Source organism: Dendropsophus ebraccatus, chromosome 10, assembly GCF_027789765.1.
Source record: "Dendropsophus ebraccatus isolate aDenEbr1 chromosome 10, aDenEbr1.pat, whole genome shotgun sequence".
Lineage (NCBI taxonomy): Eukaryota > Metazoa > Chordata > Amphibia > Anura > Hylidae > Dendropsophus > Dendropsophus ebraccatus.
Genome location: NC_091463.1, coordinates 93,962,602 through 93,979,969, shown reverse-complemented (window position 1 = coordinate 93,979,969; position 17,368 = coordinate 93,962,602). Strand labels below are relative to the sequence as shown.

The 17,368-nt window shown below is 46.9% G+C and overlaps 2 protein-coding genes across 3 annotated transcripts in view; one reads left to right on the top strand and one right to left on the bottom strand.

Moving 5' to 3' along the window:
- The window catches only part of KIFC1 (kinesin family member C1), an 18,750-nt gene extending 13,014 nt beyond the window's left edge, over nucleotides 1-5,736 (bottom strand). The window contains exons 1-6 of one of the 2 annotated variants that reach the window (XM_069944313.1): nucleotides 5,079-5,736; nucleotides 4,164-4,298; nucleotides 2,981-3,098; nucleotides 2,714-2,761; nucleotides 1,959-1,988; nucleotides 1,662-1,866 (exon numbers count right to left, since the gene is read on the bottom strand). In XM_069944313.1, the coding sequence (XP_069800414.1) occupies nucleotides 1,662-1,866; nucleotides 1,959-1,988; nucleotides 2,714-2,761; nucleotides 2,981-3,098; nucleotides 4,164-4,289 (527 nt within the window). In that variant the 5' untranslated portion in view covers nucleotides 4,290-4,298; nucleotides 5,079-5,736. The remainder of the gene's footprint in view (nucleotides 1-1,661; nucleotides 1,867-1,958; nucleotides 1,989-2,713; nucleotides 2,762-2,980; nucleotides 3,099-4,163; nucleotides 4,299-5,078) is intronic. The other variant, XM_069944314.1, reaches the window with a different exon arrangement.
- Nucleotides 5,490-17,368, top strand: LOC138766680 (chromosomal protein D1-like). The gene is made up of 9 exons (XM_069944315.1): nucleotides 5,490-5,630; nucleotides 9,975-10,085; nucleotides 11,096-11,329; nucleotides 11,449-11,568; nucleotides 12,533-12,625; nucleotides 12,760-12,894; nucleotides 13,094-13,243; nucleotides 14,652-14,849; nucleotides 16,068-17,368. Exons 2-8 carry the CDS (start codon nucleotides 9,981-9,983, stop codon nucleotides 14,814-14,816), a joined length of 1,002 nt encoding a protein of 333 aa, XP_069800416.1. The 5' UTR covers nucleotides 5,490-5,630; nucleotides 9,975-9,980; the 3' UTR covers nucleotides 14,817-14,849; nucleotides 16,068-17,368.

Here is a 17,368-nt window from a genome sequence, read left to right as displayed (position 1 = left end):
AAAGTTTATTTAACCCTTTAAAGACCAGGCCAAATTTTTATTTTTGCGATTTTATTTTTTCCTCCTCACGCTTAAAAGGCCATAGCGCTTTCATTTTTCTACCTAGAGAACTAGATGAGCCCCTCTTTTTTGCGCCACTAGTTGTACTTTGCAATGGCAGAGTTAATGTTTGCATAAAGTATGCTGTGAAACCAGAGGGGAAAAAAAAAAAAAAAAAAAAAAAGTGTGGTGAAACTAAAAATAAAATGCTTTTTTTAAATTTATTTCGGGGTGGGGGGAGTGTTTACACCGTTCGCCCTGGAGTAAATCGGACTTGTTATTCATATTCCTCAAGTCAGTACGATTAAACTTATTTTATTTGACTGCTTTTAAAAAAATTAAAACCTCTAATTAAAAAAAAAAGTTCCTTAAAATTGCTCCATTCCCAGGCTTATAGCCCTTTTATCCTTGGATCTATGGGGCTGTGTCAGGTGTCATTTTTTTTGCGCCATGATGTGTTCTTTTTATCAGCACCTTGATTGTGCATATGCGACTTTTTGATCACTTACTACAATTTTTCTGGAATTGATGCGACCAAAAATGTGCAATTTTGCACTTTGGAATTTTTTTGGGCGCTTACACCATTTACCGTGCGAGATCAGGAATGGGATAATTTAATAGTTCCAGCAATTACGCACGCGGCAATACCAAATCTTTTTATTTATAAATTTGCAATAGTGGGGCGATTCAGACTTTTATTAGAGGATGGGATATATATATATATATATATATATATATATATATATATATATATATATATATATATATATATATATATATATATATATATATATATATATATATATATAAGTTATTCCCCCCTGGGGACTTTTAGTATAACTACATTGATATCTATGCAGTACATATATACTGCATAGATCAATAAAATCGGCTGCTGCAGCCAGGAACGATAGATCGTTGAAACAAGATGAGAGCGATCACAGTAGATAGCAGCAGGGATCACGGTGGTTCAGAGCGGGGTTGCCGGGCCCCCTCTGAACTTTCCTAGTGGCGCCAGGACGTACTTTTACACACTGGGTTGTCTAGGGGTTAAATGATAGGCACCCATTCACTTTAATGGGACTGGCCTGCAAAACCCTAAACCCAAAACAATGGAAGTGGCCATGTTTAAGTCTGAATAACCCCTTTAAGCTGCTCTTTTTACTGTTTCTGTCCTCTTATATAAAGAGCAGAATAGGCAGCCTTGCTACACATTGAAAACCTACAGCTATAGGTTATAGCACTTTATTAGGGCAGTAGTGGTCACTCTTTGTCTATTTTGTATTCTGCTATTATAATTGACATTTACTTACAAGGGCCGTTCACATTATTTACTAAAACCGAGTGAACATTCATATACCATCTTGAATCACGTGGAGTAATAATTTTATCTGAATTTCTTGGTGGATTGGCGGACTATTATGTCCAGCCATCCAGACCAACCACCTATGTGATTTATTTTTTTTTTTTTTACACAAAGTTTTTAACAAAGTTTTTTGTGGCGTCATGTAATTAAGATTGATTTATATTTTTTTTTTATTGCATGGTGGCTGATGCGCAAATTTTTCTAGTGACCAGCTTATAGTCTTCTTTTTTGGCTCAAGCTATAGGTCAGCACTCACCCAAGCTGCTGGGTGAGATGGGAGTTTTGGCCGCTTAGCACATCGACCCGTCTCTGCAGCTGTTCCTTGGTGCTCAGCAGGTGGGCGTTTTCCCCGGACAATGACTGCACTTTGCCTTTGTAATTTGTCACCTTGTCTTTCATGTCGTTCACCTGTCCCTTCAGATCCCAGGCGGCGCGCTTCTTGTTAGGTCCTGAAGCGGCTGCTGGATGAGCGAAAACACAAAACATCTCATGTAAGTAGCTGGAGAGCGACAGGGAGAATACATTCTCTGTACAGGGCGGTGCGTGCTCTTACCTGGTGGCGGCCCTTTGGGTTTAGCAGAAACTGGAAACGGGAAATTATAAAGATGTTATTTATCATTATATTTTTTATTATTTATAACCATACTATTTGTATATAATGTATATATTGTTACAGGTTACTTATACTTGTATAGTTTTAAAGGGGTAGTGCGTCACTAAATTATTCACAAAATAATACACATTACAAAGTTATACAACTTAGTAATGTATGTTATGTATGTGAAAGGCCCCCTTCCCCGTGTTTCCCCCCCACCCACGCTAGACCCTGAAGTGTGGTGCATTATACTCACCGCATCTCGTGTCGACCCCCGTCCGCCATCTTGGGACAATGACGCAGTCTTCGGGAGGCCGGCCGAACCGCTCCAGCTGTCCCCCCTCTGCCGCGCCATCAGCAGCTGAGCGTAACTGTGCTCAGCCAATCGCGGCTGAGCACAGTTATGACACGGCAGAAGGGGCCAGCATGAGGGGCGGATGTAGCGGTTTGGCCGGCCTCCCGAAGACTGCGTCATTGTCCCAAGATGGTGGACGAGGGTCGACACGAGATGCGGTGAGTATAATGCACCACACGTGCGGGGGTGGGGGGACACGGGAAGGGGGCCTTTCACATACATAACATACATTACTAAGTTGGATAACTTTGTAATGTGTGTTATTTTGTGAATAATTGTTTAGCGCCGCACTACTCCTTTAATAAAATAGAAGGTGGATACACTGAGCACAGACAAGGTTCTCGCCCATCCCAATTACCTGTGGTCGCCCTGTTTTTCGTCTGCAGAACCTGAAGTGACTGTCGACCTGCAAACCAGAAAGTAAGTTATTATACAATTGTGGGAAGTCACAATATAAGCTGGCTATCATTTACTTCCCAGCTGGTGGTCGTCTAGATACGTGGGGAGCGGTAGATTCACCATTGCCGTAAGGACTGTGTACAGAGGCCGGCTCCGGAGGTCACAGGGCGTCGTGCCTCACCATACTGAATACCATAAACAGTGCAGCTGCCCTGAAGTTACTCACCAATCACCTGGGGCTTAGGAAGAGCAACTGCTGGAGCAACGCGGGGTCTAGACGTAGCAATGCTGGCCGCAACGCGCACCTGTGGTGGGTCACCTGCTGGAGACACCCGCAGACGTTTCTGGAGAGGAAACAAGACGGATTATGGTAACCCCAGGGGGAGGAGACAGTAAGAAGGGGAAAATACACTGAATGTCCCTTGTATTAGAGCCGACTTATACTGGAGCTTCCCGGCATGGACACCAGACCCCAGACAGAAGGAGGAGATCCAGCGATCACTTTTCTGGGAATCAGCAAAATATAACACTGCTGTCTGACTAACATGTCCAAACTCACAACCTATTGTTCCTTCAAATGAATGAGCCCAGGGAGAAGAAGAGCAAGAATTATCACTGAGTGACATATAGATGGATCCAGATGTATATAAAGAAACACGGCCGATCAGATGGACCCAAATCTCAGGTACTGTCCGCATGGGCAGATATTCCTAGAGAACCGTCTCATCACTGATAGGAATCTGCGCCATGATGGATCGCTACAGTTCTGAGGCCAAAGGCGGTCTAAGGGGCCTATTCCACCGAGCGATAACCGGCCCAATTCGGCTCCGTGGAATAGAGAGAACAATCAGCTGATGATCGTTCATTTATGTTCAGACCTAAAATCATTGTTCGCCACCAGCGCATCGCTACGGTGGAATAGCGGTACAAGTGGCGACTGACGACTTTAGCAGCACCATGCATTACCTGTCTGGGCTGCAGATCTTCTTCGCTCCCGGGGTCCCGCGCGCAGCAGCTTTGGAGTGGGGCTGCCTGAACTGGCAGACCGCTCAGCCAATCACTGTCCGGGACCGCCGTAGCCAGTGATTGGCTGAGCGGTCTGCCAGTTCTGACAGCCCCACTCCGAAGCTGCAGCGCGCAGGACCCCGGGAGAGGAGAAGACCTGCAGCCCGGACAGGTAATGTATTTAGCATCGGTAACGCTGTCCCTGCAGCCCTCGCTAAACGATCATCAGGGCCGTGTAATAGGCCCAGTGAACGAGCGCCGATCTAGAAGATCGGCACTCGTTTACATCGTTGATCGGGCCCCCATCGTCCTGTGGAATAGGACCCTAAGACATGACTACATGGGGGAAGGGGGGGCTGTAATATTGGGAGGATATCTCATGTAAGAACAATCAGGAAACACACCCCCAGCTCCGCCTGTACCCTGGCTGACTGCTCCTGGTTCTCGTCACATAGCGCTCTCTTTCGTGGAGGGACGGGCAGGCGAGACATCTTCAGAGGATGCTGCTTCTTCTCCGCTGCGCTCTCCATAATCAGATCCTGAAAGGGAAGAGACAGAAGACGTCAGACATGAGGAAGAAGTGGGATAATGGCGTCCTTCATTAGATCATAAATTATGCAGGAACCTAACAAATGGGCTCTCCGACCATGCAATCTCAGCTGACAGGCAGATTTGTAACTTCTATTTAAAAAAAATAATCCAGTCTTCCAGTATTTATCAGCAGCTGTATGTCCTGCAGGAAGTTGTGTATTCTCTCCAGTCTGGAGAGTAGGAGAGGTTTTCTATGGGGATTTGCTGCTGCTCTGGACAGAGGTGGCAGCAGAGAGCACTGTGCCAGACAGAAAGAATACACCACTTCCTGCAGGACATACAGCAGCTGATAAGTACTGGATTTTTAAATAGAAGTAAATGACAAATCTCTATAACTTTATTATACAACAAAAAATGATTTTCAATGGAGTAACCCTTTAAATAACAATGTATTTGTTATATATACTATATACACACCCACTCTGGACATATCAAGCAGCAAAATAAATCTCTGACATGTTCCTCAACGTGAACAGTGCTCTGTATATTCTCCTCGCAGATAACAGAGAGCAATAGCCGGAATGGAGCTGCAGTGCAAATAGGCAGACTGTGAGGTTACACTACAAGTCCCAGCATGCCTCATAGGAGCTGCCACATATCACAGGCGACTATAGGCTCCTGTACACACGGAGCAGCTCTTTACCAGAACCGCATACACTATAGAATATGTGGTGGCCGTGATCTATCCGCCACACACAGCACACACACTCCCCGCTCCCGGTACCTACCACAACGTCCGCTCCGCTCTCCTCACTGCCCGTAACTCCTTCTGCTTCGATTCAAACCGAGCGACGGTTAATTCTTAAAAGTCCCGCCTAGTGTGAGCGACCAATGAGAGCCCAGCTCCAGCAGCAGCCCAGACGCCATTGGCCGCGACTTCAAAACAAGACGCGAAAGAACAATTTTGCTAACCAATAAAAGTAAAGAACGTCACTGTGGGCGGGAATAACATAGACGCTCTAGTGTTTGGTCCCCGCTGGAGGAGACAACTCAGTTATAGTAAATGAGAGTGAGGTCTCCGAGAAAATGGCGGCCAACGTTCAATCCAATGGTCTTTTCGCATCACCGTAGCGGAGAGAAGACAGTTTGTGTGATGATTGTACAGGAGGCAGAGGTTGGGTGTAGGGCGTGCGGGCTGCCGCAGGGGGAAGCAGGAAGTGACGAGCAGCGCACAGGACGGGGTGGGCAGAGCTTTCCCGCTTTGTGCACGGCTCTCTCTCTCTCGCTCCTGCAGATCGCGGCCCTCGCTGAAGCTTCGGAGACGTCCCCGGCGGCAGTGGGTGAGTGCAGGCGAATCGCACAGTGTGCACGGTGTCCCTGCGGCAGTCAGCAGGCGGCTCCTCTCCAGCCGCGTCACAGCAGGAACTTCCATCCACAGCCTCCTACTTCTGCCCACTGGCGTGCGAGGTTTCCTGCTCGTGCAGATCTCTAATTACGGCTGCCGTGCAGTGTCCCGGGGGCGGAGCTTAGCGGCGCCGGGGGGCGGGGCGACACTTCAGCAACTCTCATTATTACTCTATTTTTATTATTTTTTTGCACAGTTCAAAACTATTTAATTATATTATTTATTTATTATATTATTTATTATCTTTTATATTTTTAAATTACTTATTAATTATATATTTAACTCTATAGCAGGCCCCTCCCCACACACAAAAAATGCACATTTTCTTTTATACTTTTAGTTTTTTTATATATAATTTTTTGTGATCATGTGATCCAGTATATTCATATTAACTTTTCTATATAAGAATACTGCAGATTGGAATAAGTGTTTGTAGATGTCTAATTTAAAGGGATATTCCGGCGAAACATTTTTTTTTTTTTCTTTCAAATCAACTTGGTGTCAGAAAGTTATATGGATTTGTAACCTATCAGCTGCTGTATGTCCCGCAGGAAGTGGTGTCCGCGGTGCTCTCTGCTGCCACCTCTCTCTGTGTCTCTAAAGCCCCCCCCCCCCCCCCCCCCCGGCCGCCCCTAGCCCTGGCTCACACGGCCGCAGTGCCAAGCAGGTAAAGTATGCTCGGGGCTGCAGGCAGGCGGGAGGTTAAAGGAGCCGGGTCCCATAAAGGTAGCGGATCACCTTACAGTGACCCATTCACCTTCACAGTACAGAATCCGCTGCGTGTATGGGACACATTCACCTTCACAGTACAGGATCCGCAGCGTGTATGGGACCCATTCACCTTCACAGTACAGGATCCGCAGCGTGTATGGGACCCATTCACCTTCACAGTACAGGATCCGCTGCGTGTATGGGACCCATTCACCTTCACAGTACAGGATCCGCAGCGTGTATGGGACACATTCACCTTCACAGTACAGGATCCGCAGCGTGTATGGGACCCATTCACCTTCACAGTACAGGATCCGCTGTGTGTATGGGGCCCATTCACCTTCACAGTACAGGATCCGCTGCGTGTATGGGACCCATTCACCTTCACAGTACAGGATCCGCTGCGTGTATGGGACCCATTCACCTTCACAGTACAGGATCCGCAGCGTGTATGGGACCCATTCACCTTCACACTACAGGATCCGCAGCGTGTATGGGACCCATTCACCTTAACAGTACAGGATCCGCAGCGTGTATGGGACCCATTTACCTTCACAGTACAGGATCCGCAGCGTGTATGGGACCCATTTACCTTCACAGTACAGGATCCGCTGCGTGTATGGGACCCATTCACCTTCACAGTACAGGATCCGCTGTGTGTATGGGACCCATTCACCTTCACAGTACAGGATCCGCAGCGTGTATGGGACCCATTTACCTTCACAGTACAGGATCCGCAGTGGGTCTTGCTATGAATTTGCAGCGAGAAATCCACTGTGAATCCGGTACATGTTAGCGTACTGTAACAATACAAATATAATTGCGGGCCGCAGTCATTAGCAGTGGGGGGCACCGGGAATATCAATATTAGTATTGACATTTCGGTTTATACCAGTGTTTTACAGTTTTTCTAATGTTTTACTATTTTCACACAGTATTTTTGCTCAGTATTTTGCAACCAAGAACCAGGAGTGGATTGAAAGCACAGAAAGGCTATGTTCTCACAAGTGTAAAAAAACAAAACAAAAACGAGGGTCCAAATGGTATCACCGATTCCCTCCCGTTATCCACTCAATTTAGCATATAGGTTTTTTTTTTAACTTTTTACATCCTCCCCTAGGGGACGATTACCTGCAGCCATTATATTGCATACAGTGGTCAGTGTTGTCTGCGATCTGAGGCAGACTGTATTAGGAAGTTGAGGATCAGACTTAAAGGAGGTACTGTAAGTAAGAGACCTCCGGCATTCAGGGAAAACTATTGAGACCCCCACAGTCGCCCATAGCAACCAATCAAATTAAAGCTTTTACTTTTCAGAGGCCTTTTTAAGACTGAAAGCTGTATTCTGATTGGTTGCTATGGGCGACGGCTCCTTTGTATAAGGCCTGATAGATATGTTTCTGTAAGGCTACGTTCACACATAGCAAAACTAGCGGAATTGTCCGCGGCGGAATGCCGTTAGCCTCCCTCTCGTAATGGGAGTCTATGGGAGGCGCTCAGCTGTTCTCACAGCGTCTCTCCACGCTGTTCATTCTTCAGCGCGGGGAGAGCAGCAGCGCGCGCCTCCCATAGACTCCCATTATGAGAGGGAGGCTGTCCGCTGCAGAATTCCGCTAGTTTCGCTAGGTGTGAACGTAGCCTAACTGTACGATAACAGACAAAGATTATATTTATTCTAGCTTTCTATCCTTCCAGATAATTGCACATATTGTCTCAGATGTTTATGTAATTATTATACTGTTATATCCTATAACTCTATATAATGTTATATACAAAAACTTAACAATAATTTAAGAATAAAAAGGATTATCCAACGCTATAAAAACATGGCTACTTTCTTCCAGAGACAGCACCGCTCTTGTCTTGTCCAGTTTGGGTTCAGGTTTTGTAACTCAGTTCCATTGAAGTGAGTGGAGCTTTTAGTGAAGTTACCAGCAAGTACATTGCTTTAAGATTTTTACATCAGTAGACCGGCGCCTGACTATTCCCGGTCACTGATCCGGCCTGAAGCACTGAAAGTGTGCCCACCCGCCCCCAGTGTAACATGGGGGATTTTGTCACACTGGGGGTGGGTGGGCACACTTCCAGTGCTTCAGGCCAGACCGGTGAGTGAGGACCATGCCCGCAGTTCAGAAAAAGGACTGTGGCAATGGCGTCCCCGTGCCGGTCTATTTATGTAAAATTCTTAAAGCGATGCACCAGCTGGTACATTCGCTTTAAGCGCCATTCACTTCAATGGAATGGAGTTACAATACCTGAACCTAAACTGGAGACAAGAGTGATGCTGTCTCTGGAAGAAAGTGGCCATGTTTTTCTAATACTGGATATTAAGCAAAGCAAATTCTCCCATAAGAAACCTTAGCACCCCAAAATAGTGATTTATTATTCTGAATAACATGTAAAACAGATGAAACAAACATTCAAAAACAGCCTAATATGTGATATTATAAGTTACTGTACAGTAAGGGCCCTATTCCACCGGACGATTATCGTTCAGATTATCATTAAATCGTTCGTTTGAAATGCAGTTTACGATTAACGACCGAATGAGAAATCATTCATCACTTTATAAGACCTGGACCTATTTTTTCGTTGCTCGTTCGCAAATTGTTCGCATTAAATAAGACATCATTCGGTCGTTCGCAATAGATACGAACGCAATAGCGAATAAATAGCGAAGAAAAAAACGATCGCAATTACGATCATAAGTAACGATTATCGTTTCATGGAAATGACTGAACGTTTTCAGGTCTTTCGCAATAGCGGTCGTTTAAGATTGTTAATCGTTAACGATTATGCAGACAATAATCGTCTGGTGGAATAGGGCCCTTACTGTACAGCAATGGAGAAGATGGGAAACACAAGGACTGACAGAGACTGCAGGGAGCATGAAGGAATGAGCAGGGCAGATGTGGGCACATACATGCAGCACTCTCTGTCCGGGGAGAGAGGGGTTACAGCTATGAAGAGATTACCTCCACAGTCCTGTCCCCTGATGCAAGCCCCAGCCTGAAGTGGATCTGCTATGACTTGGAAGATGAGGGAGACTTCCTGGGTCAGAGTACAGGGCTGTAGACCCCGCTATGCAGGCCATGCCCCTCCCCCACTCCCCCTCCCACCCAGTACAGGGGGCTCTTACACCAAAGCAGTGCTCTTAATCCAAGTTACTCTTAAATGAAGGTACTACTGTATTTGCATCTGTGATCTATTACTAATGGCTGTAATAGCGGATGAATCATGGAAGCTAAGGACGGCTTCAGGGGGTCCCTGGCTGCCATGACAACCAGCTGGTATGGGGGTAGGTGCAGATCAGAGGCCTCCCAGATGTTGTGGGCATTAGTGATTGTGGCATCTAGGGAGGTACATGACTGGCATCAGACTCATCTCGGACACTGAGGGTGGTCAGACCTCCACTGATCAGGAGAACGAGATGGGAGAAGTGCGTTTCGCACCCCGTCTTGCAGCGATCTCCGTCCAGTGCCCTGGCTTAGCCCAGACATTGTTTGTATTATTGGCGGGATGTTATTGTTCCCCTATGTAACACTGGGCCGGCGCTGTCTCCCCGCAGGTCACTATGAGCTCCCGCAGGGCAGGCACCAGTTCTAAGCGGAAGAGGACAACGCCGCAGAAGCTGAAGAGCAGGAAGCTGTTTGCTGTGTCTGGAAATGATCTCCTAGAGGTACGGCGCTCAGGAGCACAGGCCCATGTACCATATGTCCAGCCTAATACACAGGGGCTCCTCCACCAGTATTAGTAGTGTACTGGAGAGGATACATTATTCCTTATTATACACACCGCAGCTGCTGCAGAGCTTCTTTATAAAGAGGAATATTCACCTTTGACTACTGCAGAAGCTAGGGACACACAGCATGGTTTAGCGCAACAGCTGGGGGTGCACTAGTGGTGGGGTGTCCTGCAGCAGCTTGGGGGTGCACTAGTGCTGGGGAGTCCTGCAGCAGCTGGGGGTGCACTAGTGGTGGAAAGTCATGCAGCAGCTTGGGGGTGCACTAGTGGTGGGGTGTCCTGCAGCAGCTGGGGGTGCACTAGTGGTGGGGAGTCCTGCAGCAGCTGGGGGTGCACTAGTGGTGGGGAGTCCTGCAGCAGCTGGGGATGCACTAGTGGTGGGGAGTCCTGCAGCAGCTGGGGGTGCACTAGTGGTGGGGAGTCCTGCAGCAGCTGGGGGTGCACTAGTGGTGGGGTGTCCTGCAGCAGCTTGGGGTGCACTAGTGGTGAGGAGTCCTGCAGCAGCTGGGGGTGCACTAGTGGTGGGGAGTCCTGCAGCAGCTGGGGGTGCTCTAGTGGTGTGGAGTCCTGCAGCAGCTGGGGGTGCACTAGTGGTGGGGAGTCTGCAGCAGCTGGGGGTGCACTAGTGGTGGGGAGTCCTGCAGCAGCTGGGGGTGCACTAGTGGTGGGGAGTCCTGCAGCAGCTGGGGGTGCACTAGTGGTGGGGTGTCCTGCAGCAGCTGGGGGTGCACTAGTGTTGTGCTGATGGTGGAGTACAGAACTCCTATTACTTAGAATATTCCAGTTGCTGCTGTGTAGATTTTAGAGGGATGTCTGACTTATGGATCTATCAGATCTGTCATTGGGATCCATCATGTGAAGGTCAGCGAGTAACCATGCTGGTAGCATAAGCGGAAGAGCCGCGGCCGTCACTGACATCTGCCGTATTTTCCTTCTCATCCACAGTCGCCCAGTATCTCCAAGGCAAGAGATGGAGAAAACCAGGACAGCCAGCATGGTTTCCATGAAAAGCTGCATAACCGAGAGAACGTGCCCAAATCCCTGCTGCAGACCTCATCAAAGAAGGAAAGCCTGTCCGAAACCCCCCAGAACAAAGAGAACCTGCCGGGTAGCCCACAGCGGGGGAGAGGGCGGCCAAAGGGGAGCAAGAACAAGACCTTCCCAGTGTCCCCGACCAGGGTGAGAGGTCTCACAGATGTAGGATGGACCTGGTCCTCTACATGTGGTTCCTGGTCCGATCTCCATATAGTCCACTGTGTGCTCCATGTGTCCTGATGGGTTCTCATGTTTCTTTATAGGTGTACTCAGTCCGGGAGGGGAAGTCACCGGCATATTCTCCAAAAAAAGAGGTTGTGAAACAGGAAAATGGAGTGTCAACCCCACACAGAGGCAGAGGGAGGCCAAAGGGAACCGTAAAGGTCAGATTCTACTACCTGACATTCAATAGTCCAGTCCTGACATGTATTATACGTGACGGACTGTGTACTATACACTGAATGGCCTCTTTATTAAAGCGCCCACATAGTAGTGGGATGGACCTCCTGTGGCCTCTAGAACGGTAGTGGTTTGTTATGGCACAGATGCAACAGGGTGATGATTCCTTCTATAGGAATATTGGACTGGATTGCTTCCAGGGATCTGATCCCTCTGACAGCCATGTTTCTTGATAGAGATCTGGATCCATCTGACCAGTCACAGTTCTCCATAGAGATCTGGATCCATCTGACGGGCCATGTTTCCTCACAGAGATCTAGATCCATCTGACTGGCCATGTTTCCTCACAGAGATCTGGATCCATCTGACCGGCCATGTTTAGTCACAGAGATCTGGATCCATCTGACCGGCCACAGTTCTCCATAGAGATCTGGATCCATCTGACCGGCCATGTTTCCTCACAGAGATCTGGATCCATCTGACCGGCCATGTTTCTCCATAGAGTTCCGGATCCATGTGACTGGATATTTCTCTGTAGAGATCTGGATCCATCTGACCGGCCATGTTTAGTCACAGAGATCTGGATCCATCTGACCGGTCACAGTTCTCCATAGAGATCTGGATCCATCTGACCGGCCATGTTTCTCCATAGAGTTCCGGATCCATGTGACTGGATATTTTTCTGTAGAGATCTGGATCCATCTGACCGGCCATGTTTCTCCACAGAGATCTGGATCCATCAGACCGGCCATGTTTCTCCACAGAGATCTGGAAATGGTCACTAGATGTAATGCTGCCCTCCGGGGTCACAGGTCTGATCTCCATACAGGATAGCTCCAATGGTGTAAGGGCAAGGGGCTGTAATAAAGAGGCCATTCAGTCTGTATCCTTACAGTGTATCACCAGGTATGACGTGTCATCATGTTCCTGTGGTTTTGTCATCTTCAGATAAAGCCCATTACTAGTGATGTCCCAAAAAGCAGAGGAAGAGGAAGGCCAAAGGGAAGCAAAAACAGGAAGCCATCCAAGGCGGCCCTGATGGTGAGATCACACGTCGTACATCCGTATTCAGACTATCCTGTCATGGAGCCGTCCTGTCCCGTGACATAAGGATAGCCTCTCTGTAGAGGAGCTTGTAGGATCCTAATACTTCATATACATCCTATTCACCACAGAAATTAGCGCCTGGATCCCAAAAGCCGGGAAGAGGGAGACCACGGAAAACTCTAGTAACAAGTGAAGTACAGACCCCGAAAAGAGAGAGGGGGCGACCAAAGGGAAGTCTAAATAAAGTTCCTTCTGCCAAAAAGGTGAGATGTGGTGGCAGTATGTTACTTGTAGTCCCTGCTCACCCTCCATATGTAACTATCATGTACCTGTATAGCGGCCGCTGCCATTATGCCACTGAGAGATTCTCCTCTATAGAGTCCTTAGAATAATACAAGCAGTGGGTCCTATTTGCTTGGGTGGACATGGACACTTCTCACCACTTTCACTATTTTCCTTCAGCTAGCGTCTTTATCGGGGACCCATGAAATAAAGAAACGGGGGCGTCCAAAGAAGATTCATTTGCACCCTAGCCCTGTAAAACCCCTAACCCCAAAGCGTCCGAGAGGAAGACCAAAGAGTACCGGCAGTGCCTCCAAGCCACGGAGTATGGTAAGAGACTGACAGGATGGAGACTGTTATCTGGGATTATATATTTAGGAAGTTCTCGAAGCCAAAAGGAACTGGATGTCCCACGGTGCACAGCACTGCTCAACCGGTGAGGTGTGGGGTCCCTGCCTGTGCAGACATTGGCACACAGCAGGGGCTCCAGGAAGAGGTTAAAGCTGGTAGAGGGGTGCACTGTGGTGTTGGTTTCCTTCAGGTGGAGCAGTATGTATTTCTGTGCTGCTATGTTAGTTTAGTACAGGTGGAGCAGTATGTATTTCTGAGCTGCTATGCTAGTTTAGTAAAGGTGGAGCAGTATGTATTTCTGTGCTGCTATGTTAGTTTAGTACAGGTGGAGCAGTATGTATTTCTGTGCTGCTAATTAAGTTTACAGGTGGAGCAGTATGTATTTCTGTGCTGCTATGTTAGTTTAGTACAGGTGGAGCAGTATGTTTTTCTGCGCTGCTATGTTAGTTTAGTACAGGTGGAGCAGTATGTATTTCTGCACTGTTGTGCTAGTTTAGTACAGGTGGAGCGGTATGTATTTCTGTGGTGCTATGTTAGTTTAGTACAGGTGGAGCAGTATGTATTTCTGTGCTGCTATGTTAGTTTAGTACAGGTGGAGCGGTATGTATTTCTGTGCTGCTATGTTAGTTTAGTACAGGTTGAGCAGTATGTATTTCTGTGCTGCTATGTTAGTTTAGTACAGGTGGAGCAGTATGTATTTCTGCGCTGCTATGTTAGTTTAGTACAGGTGGAGCAGTATGTATTTCTGCACTGTTGTGCTAGTTTAGTACAGGTGGAGCGGTATGTATTTCTGTGCTGCTTTGTTAGTTTAGTACAGGTGGAGCGGTATGTATTTCTGTGCTGCTATGTTAGTTTAGTACAGGTGGAGCAGTATGTATTCCTCCACTGTTGTGCTAGTTTAGTACAGGTGGAGCAGTAAGTGTTGCCACACTGTGGTGTTGGGTTACTACAGGTGGAGCAGTATGTATTTCTGTGCTGTGGTGTTGGGTTACTACAGGTGGTGGAGCAGTATGTATTGCTGATGTTTTTTGCTGGTAGAGAAGTAGGTGGCGTTATGTGCACTATGTGGAGTTATCTGGAGCTGCACGGTAGTATGTGTTTGCTGGTGAGGCCACAGTGTGAACATAAATTGCCAGATGAAGCCCGGCTATAAAAAGTTTGAGAAGCCCTGCACTAGGATACAGTGCTCAAACCTGTCTGAAAAGTGAATTTATATGAAAAGTTGTGATGTAACAGCGCCTCTCTTGCCCATAGGCCACATCTGGTATTGCATGCATGGCCTTCTCCAGGTTAATAGCAGACACAACTCATAGAAGAGAGTGGAGACCGGTGGTGATGTGGGTGTGGGTATAGGAGACATCTGACCGTGTTGTTGGGTCTTTGGCAGATGAAAGATTCAGACGATGACGACATGCACTATGACAAGGAGGATGATAAGGACGATGATGATGATGATAGCAGTGATGGCAAGGAAGATGATCTGGACGATGATATGATCGATGACGACGATGATGATGATCTGGACAATGACACGGACGACTCTGATGAATAGAACGCAGATGTGGATTAATTCATAAAAGAACTGGTAATGGGGATTTCTGTATCCCACCCCCTCTAGAGCTTTCTGACACTGCAAATTCTTACTGACACTGATACATATTCTTTCTGACACTGCATATTCTTACCTCTCTGCGCTCCCCCGGTGTCCTCCTACATATTGTCCAGGTCTTGAGACGGATTTGTCTGGGGTGACAGCCCGCTTAGGTAATCACCCACTGAGACGGGACAGCACTGCAATAGCTGACCAGGCTGTCACCCCTTACAAATCCGCCTCGGAGGAGGAGGTGGGATCGCTCCGTCTGCTGCACCACATTGGATTTTTCTAGTTATTCTTTTCTTAAACAGAATAGAAAACTGTGCGCTCATACACCACAGACATTATTTAAAGGGGTACTACAGCAATTTTTCTTTCAAATCAACTTATGACAGAAGGTTATATAGATTTGTAATTTACTTATATTTAAGGTACTTATAAGCTGCTGTATGTCCTGCAGGAAGTGGCGTATTCTTTCCAGTCTGACACAGTTGTCTCTGCTGCCACCTCTGTCCATGTCAGGAACTGTCCAGAGCAGCAGCAAATCCCCATAGAAAACCTCTCCTGCTCTGGACAGTTCCTGACATGGACAGAGGTGGCAGCAGAGAGCACTGTGTCAGACTGGGAACGATATACCACTTCCTGCAGGACATACAGCAGCTAAAAAGTACTTGAAAATTATTATAATTTTTTTTAAGACAGAAATACATTACAAATCTATATAACTCTCTGATACTTGTTGATTGGAAAGAAAAGGGGATTTTTCAACAAATGCAGAATCATTACATACTGCTAGGATGTCCTATATGTGGGAGTCTGACCAATGGAGTTGCCCCCGACCACTGTCCCACCAGTGATGATATCGGGATCCCTCAGTAGTGCAGCCTCGGGATCCCTCAGTAGTGCAGCCTCGGGATCCCTCAGTAGTGCAGCCTCGGGATCCCTCAGTAGTGCAGCCTCGGGATCCCTCAGTAGTGCAGCCTCGGGATCCCTCAGTAGTGCAGCCTCGGGATCCCTCAGTAGTGCAGCCTCGGGATCCCTCAGTAGTGCAGCCTCGGGATCCCTCAGTAGTGCAGCCTCGGGATCCCTCAGTAGTGCAGCCTCAGGCTTCCGGCTCTACTTAGTAGTCCGATTTTTTTCCCTTTGACCTCATCTGCCGTCCGTTCTTTGCACTAGTCACTCACGCCTTTTCTTCTTCTTCTTTTGCAGGAAGATGATATGGTGACCAGGACACAGCAGCTTGACCTTAGAAGCGTTGGCGCGGCCCGGCGCGGTGTTTTGTAGTTTGGGGGCAGTATAAGGATGTACATTTTGATGTGTAGTGATGTTTTTTTCTTTACCGTGTGTGTAGCCGGAGCGGGCAGCCTCATACTCTTTCCTTTTCGGTTAACATTGCTTTATTGTATTTTACTGCCTGATTTTCTACCAATGTGAATTGTTACCAGGTAGAGTTCTTCCTTTTCCTTCCTCTTACCATGATCGATTTAATGTAGTCAGCAGCTTTTCTCTCTTTTTTTTTTTTTTTTTTTTAATTCTGTGGCTTGATGCGCTCCGCTTCTTACATGTTCCATTCAGGGTTTTTTTTATTTTTTATTTTGAGGAGGAGACCAGGGGCCATTTACAACTTAAAGAACAGCAATACCCATCATCATCTGTATTTAGTCACATGTATCGGGTGGGGGGAAGGCTATGGGCCTCTCGCTGACACACAGAGGACACAATGGGGGCCATTTATTTAAAAAAAAAAAAAAATTGAAATACATTAAGAACTGAACCAATTCGACGCGTTTCATGGTGAGGGGAAAGGATAGTTGTGTTTGTAGGAACCAAAGTTTACAATAATAGAAGAAATGACATACAACACTTGTTTGAAGTCAGCCAAAGAATAGTTGAGTAGCTAGAAGAACCAGTGGCACTTATAGTAGATGAAACACGGCGCGTTTCAGGATCCATCAAACAATATTCAAGTGGGTGTAAATAAAATGAAGCAGTGCATTGAAGGGTCAAACAAAGGATAGTCAAGTGGGCAGAGGCATCGGTGGCTTATGTTAAAGGCGTGTGATGCCTTTCAGGGTTCGCTAGTTGTTTGGGGCATCGATTGTTTTTATTCTAGTTGATAAGGAGTTTAAGACGTTGCAGGGTTGGCCAAAGAATAATTAGGAAAATCAAAGCGCCAGTTGTTAATGTAAATGGAACACAACGCGTTTCAGGGTCTGCTAAAGGGCGGTCAAACGGAAGGTGGCACAGCAGTGTTTTTTGTTCGGGATGATTGGCTATTTTAAGGTTGATCCAAAATTTGTTGACACCAATGGTTTGTAATATACAAACGTAACAGCGCGTTTCAGCATCTGCTAAAGCTTAGTCAAGTAGATGGAAGCATCATAGTTTTTTATTGAAGTTACAATGAAAATTTAAGGAATTTCAGGGTTGGCCAAAAGATAGTTTGTTTGGTAAAGGCCCTGACGGTCTTTAAGGTAATTGAAACACAATGCGTTACCGAATGGATGGGG

Bases quoted from the DNA above. Each gene is read 5' to 3' on its own strand.
- LOC138766680 (XM_069944315.1), top strand. From the start codon at position 9,981: ATGAGCTCCCGCAGGGCAGGCACCAGTTCTAAGCGGAAGAGGACAACG. The intron at 11,330-11,448 runs GTGAGAGGTCTC...GTTTCTTTATAG, and splicing joins TCCCAGTGTCCCCGACCAGG to GTGTACTCAGTCCGGGAGGG. The intron at 12,895-13,093 runs GTGAGATGTGGT...ATTTTCCTTCAG, and splicing joins AAGTTCCTTCTGCCAAAAAG to CTAGCGTCTTTATCGGGGAC.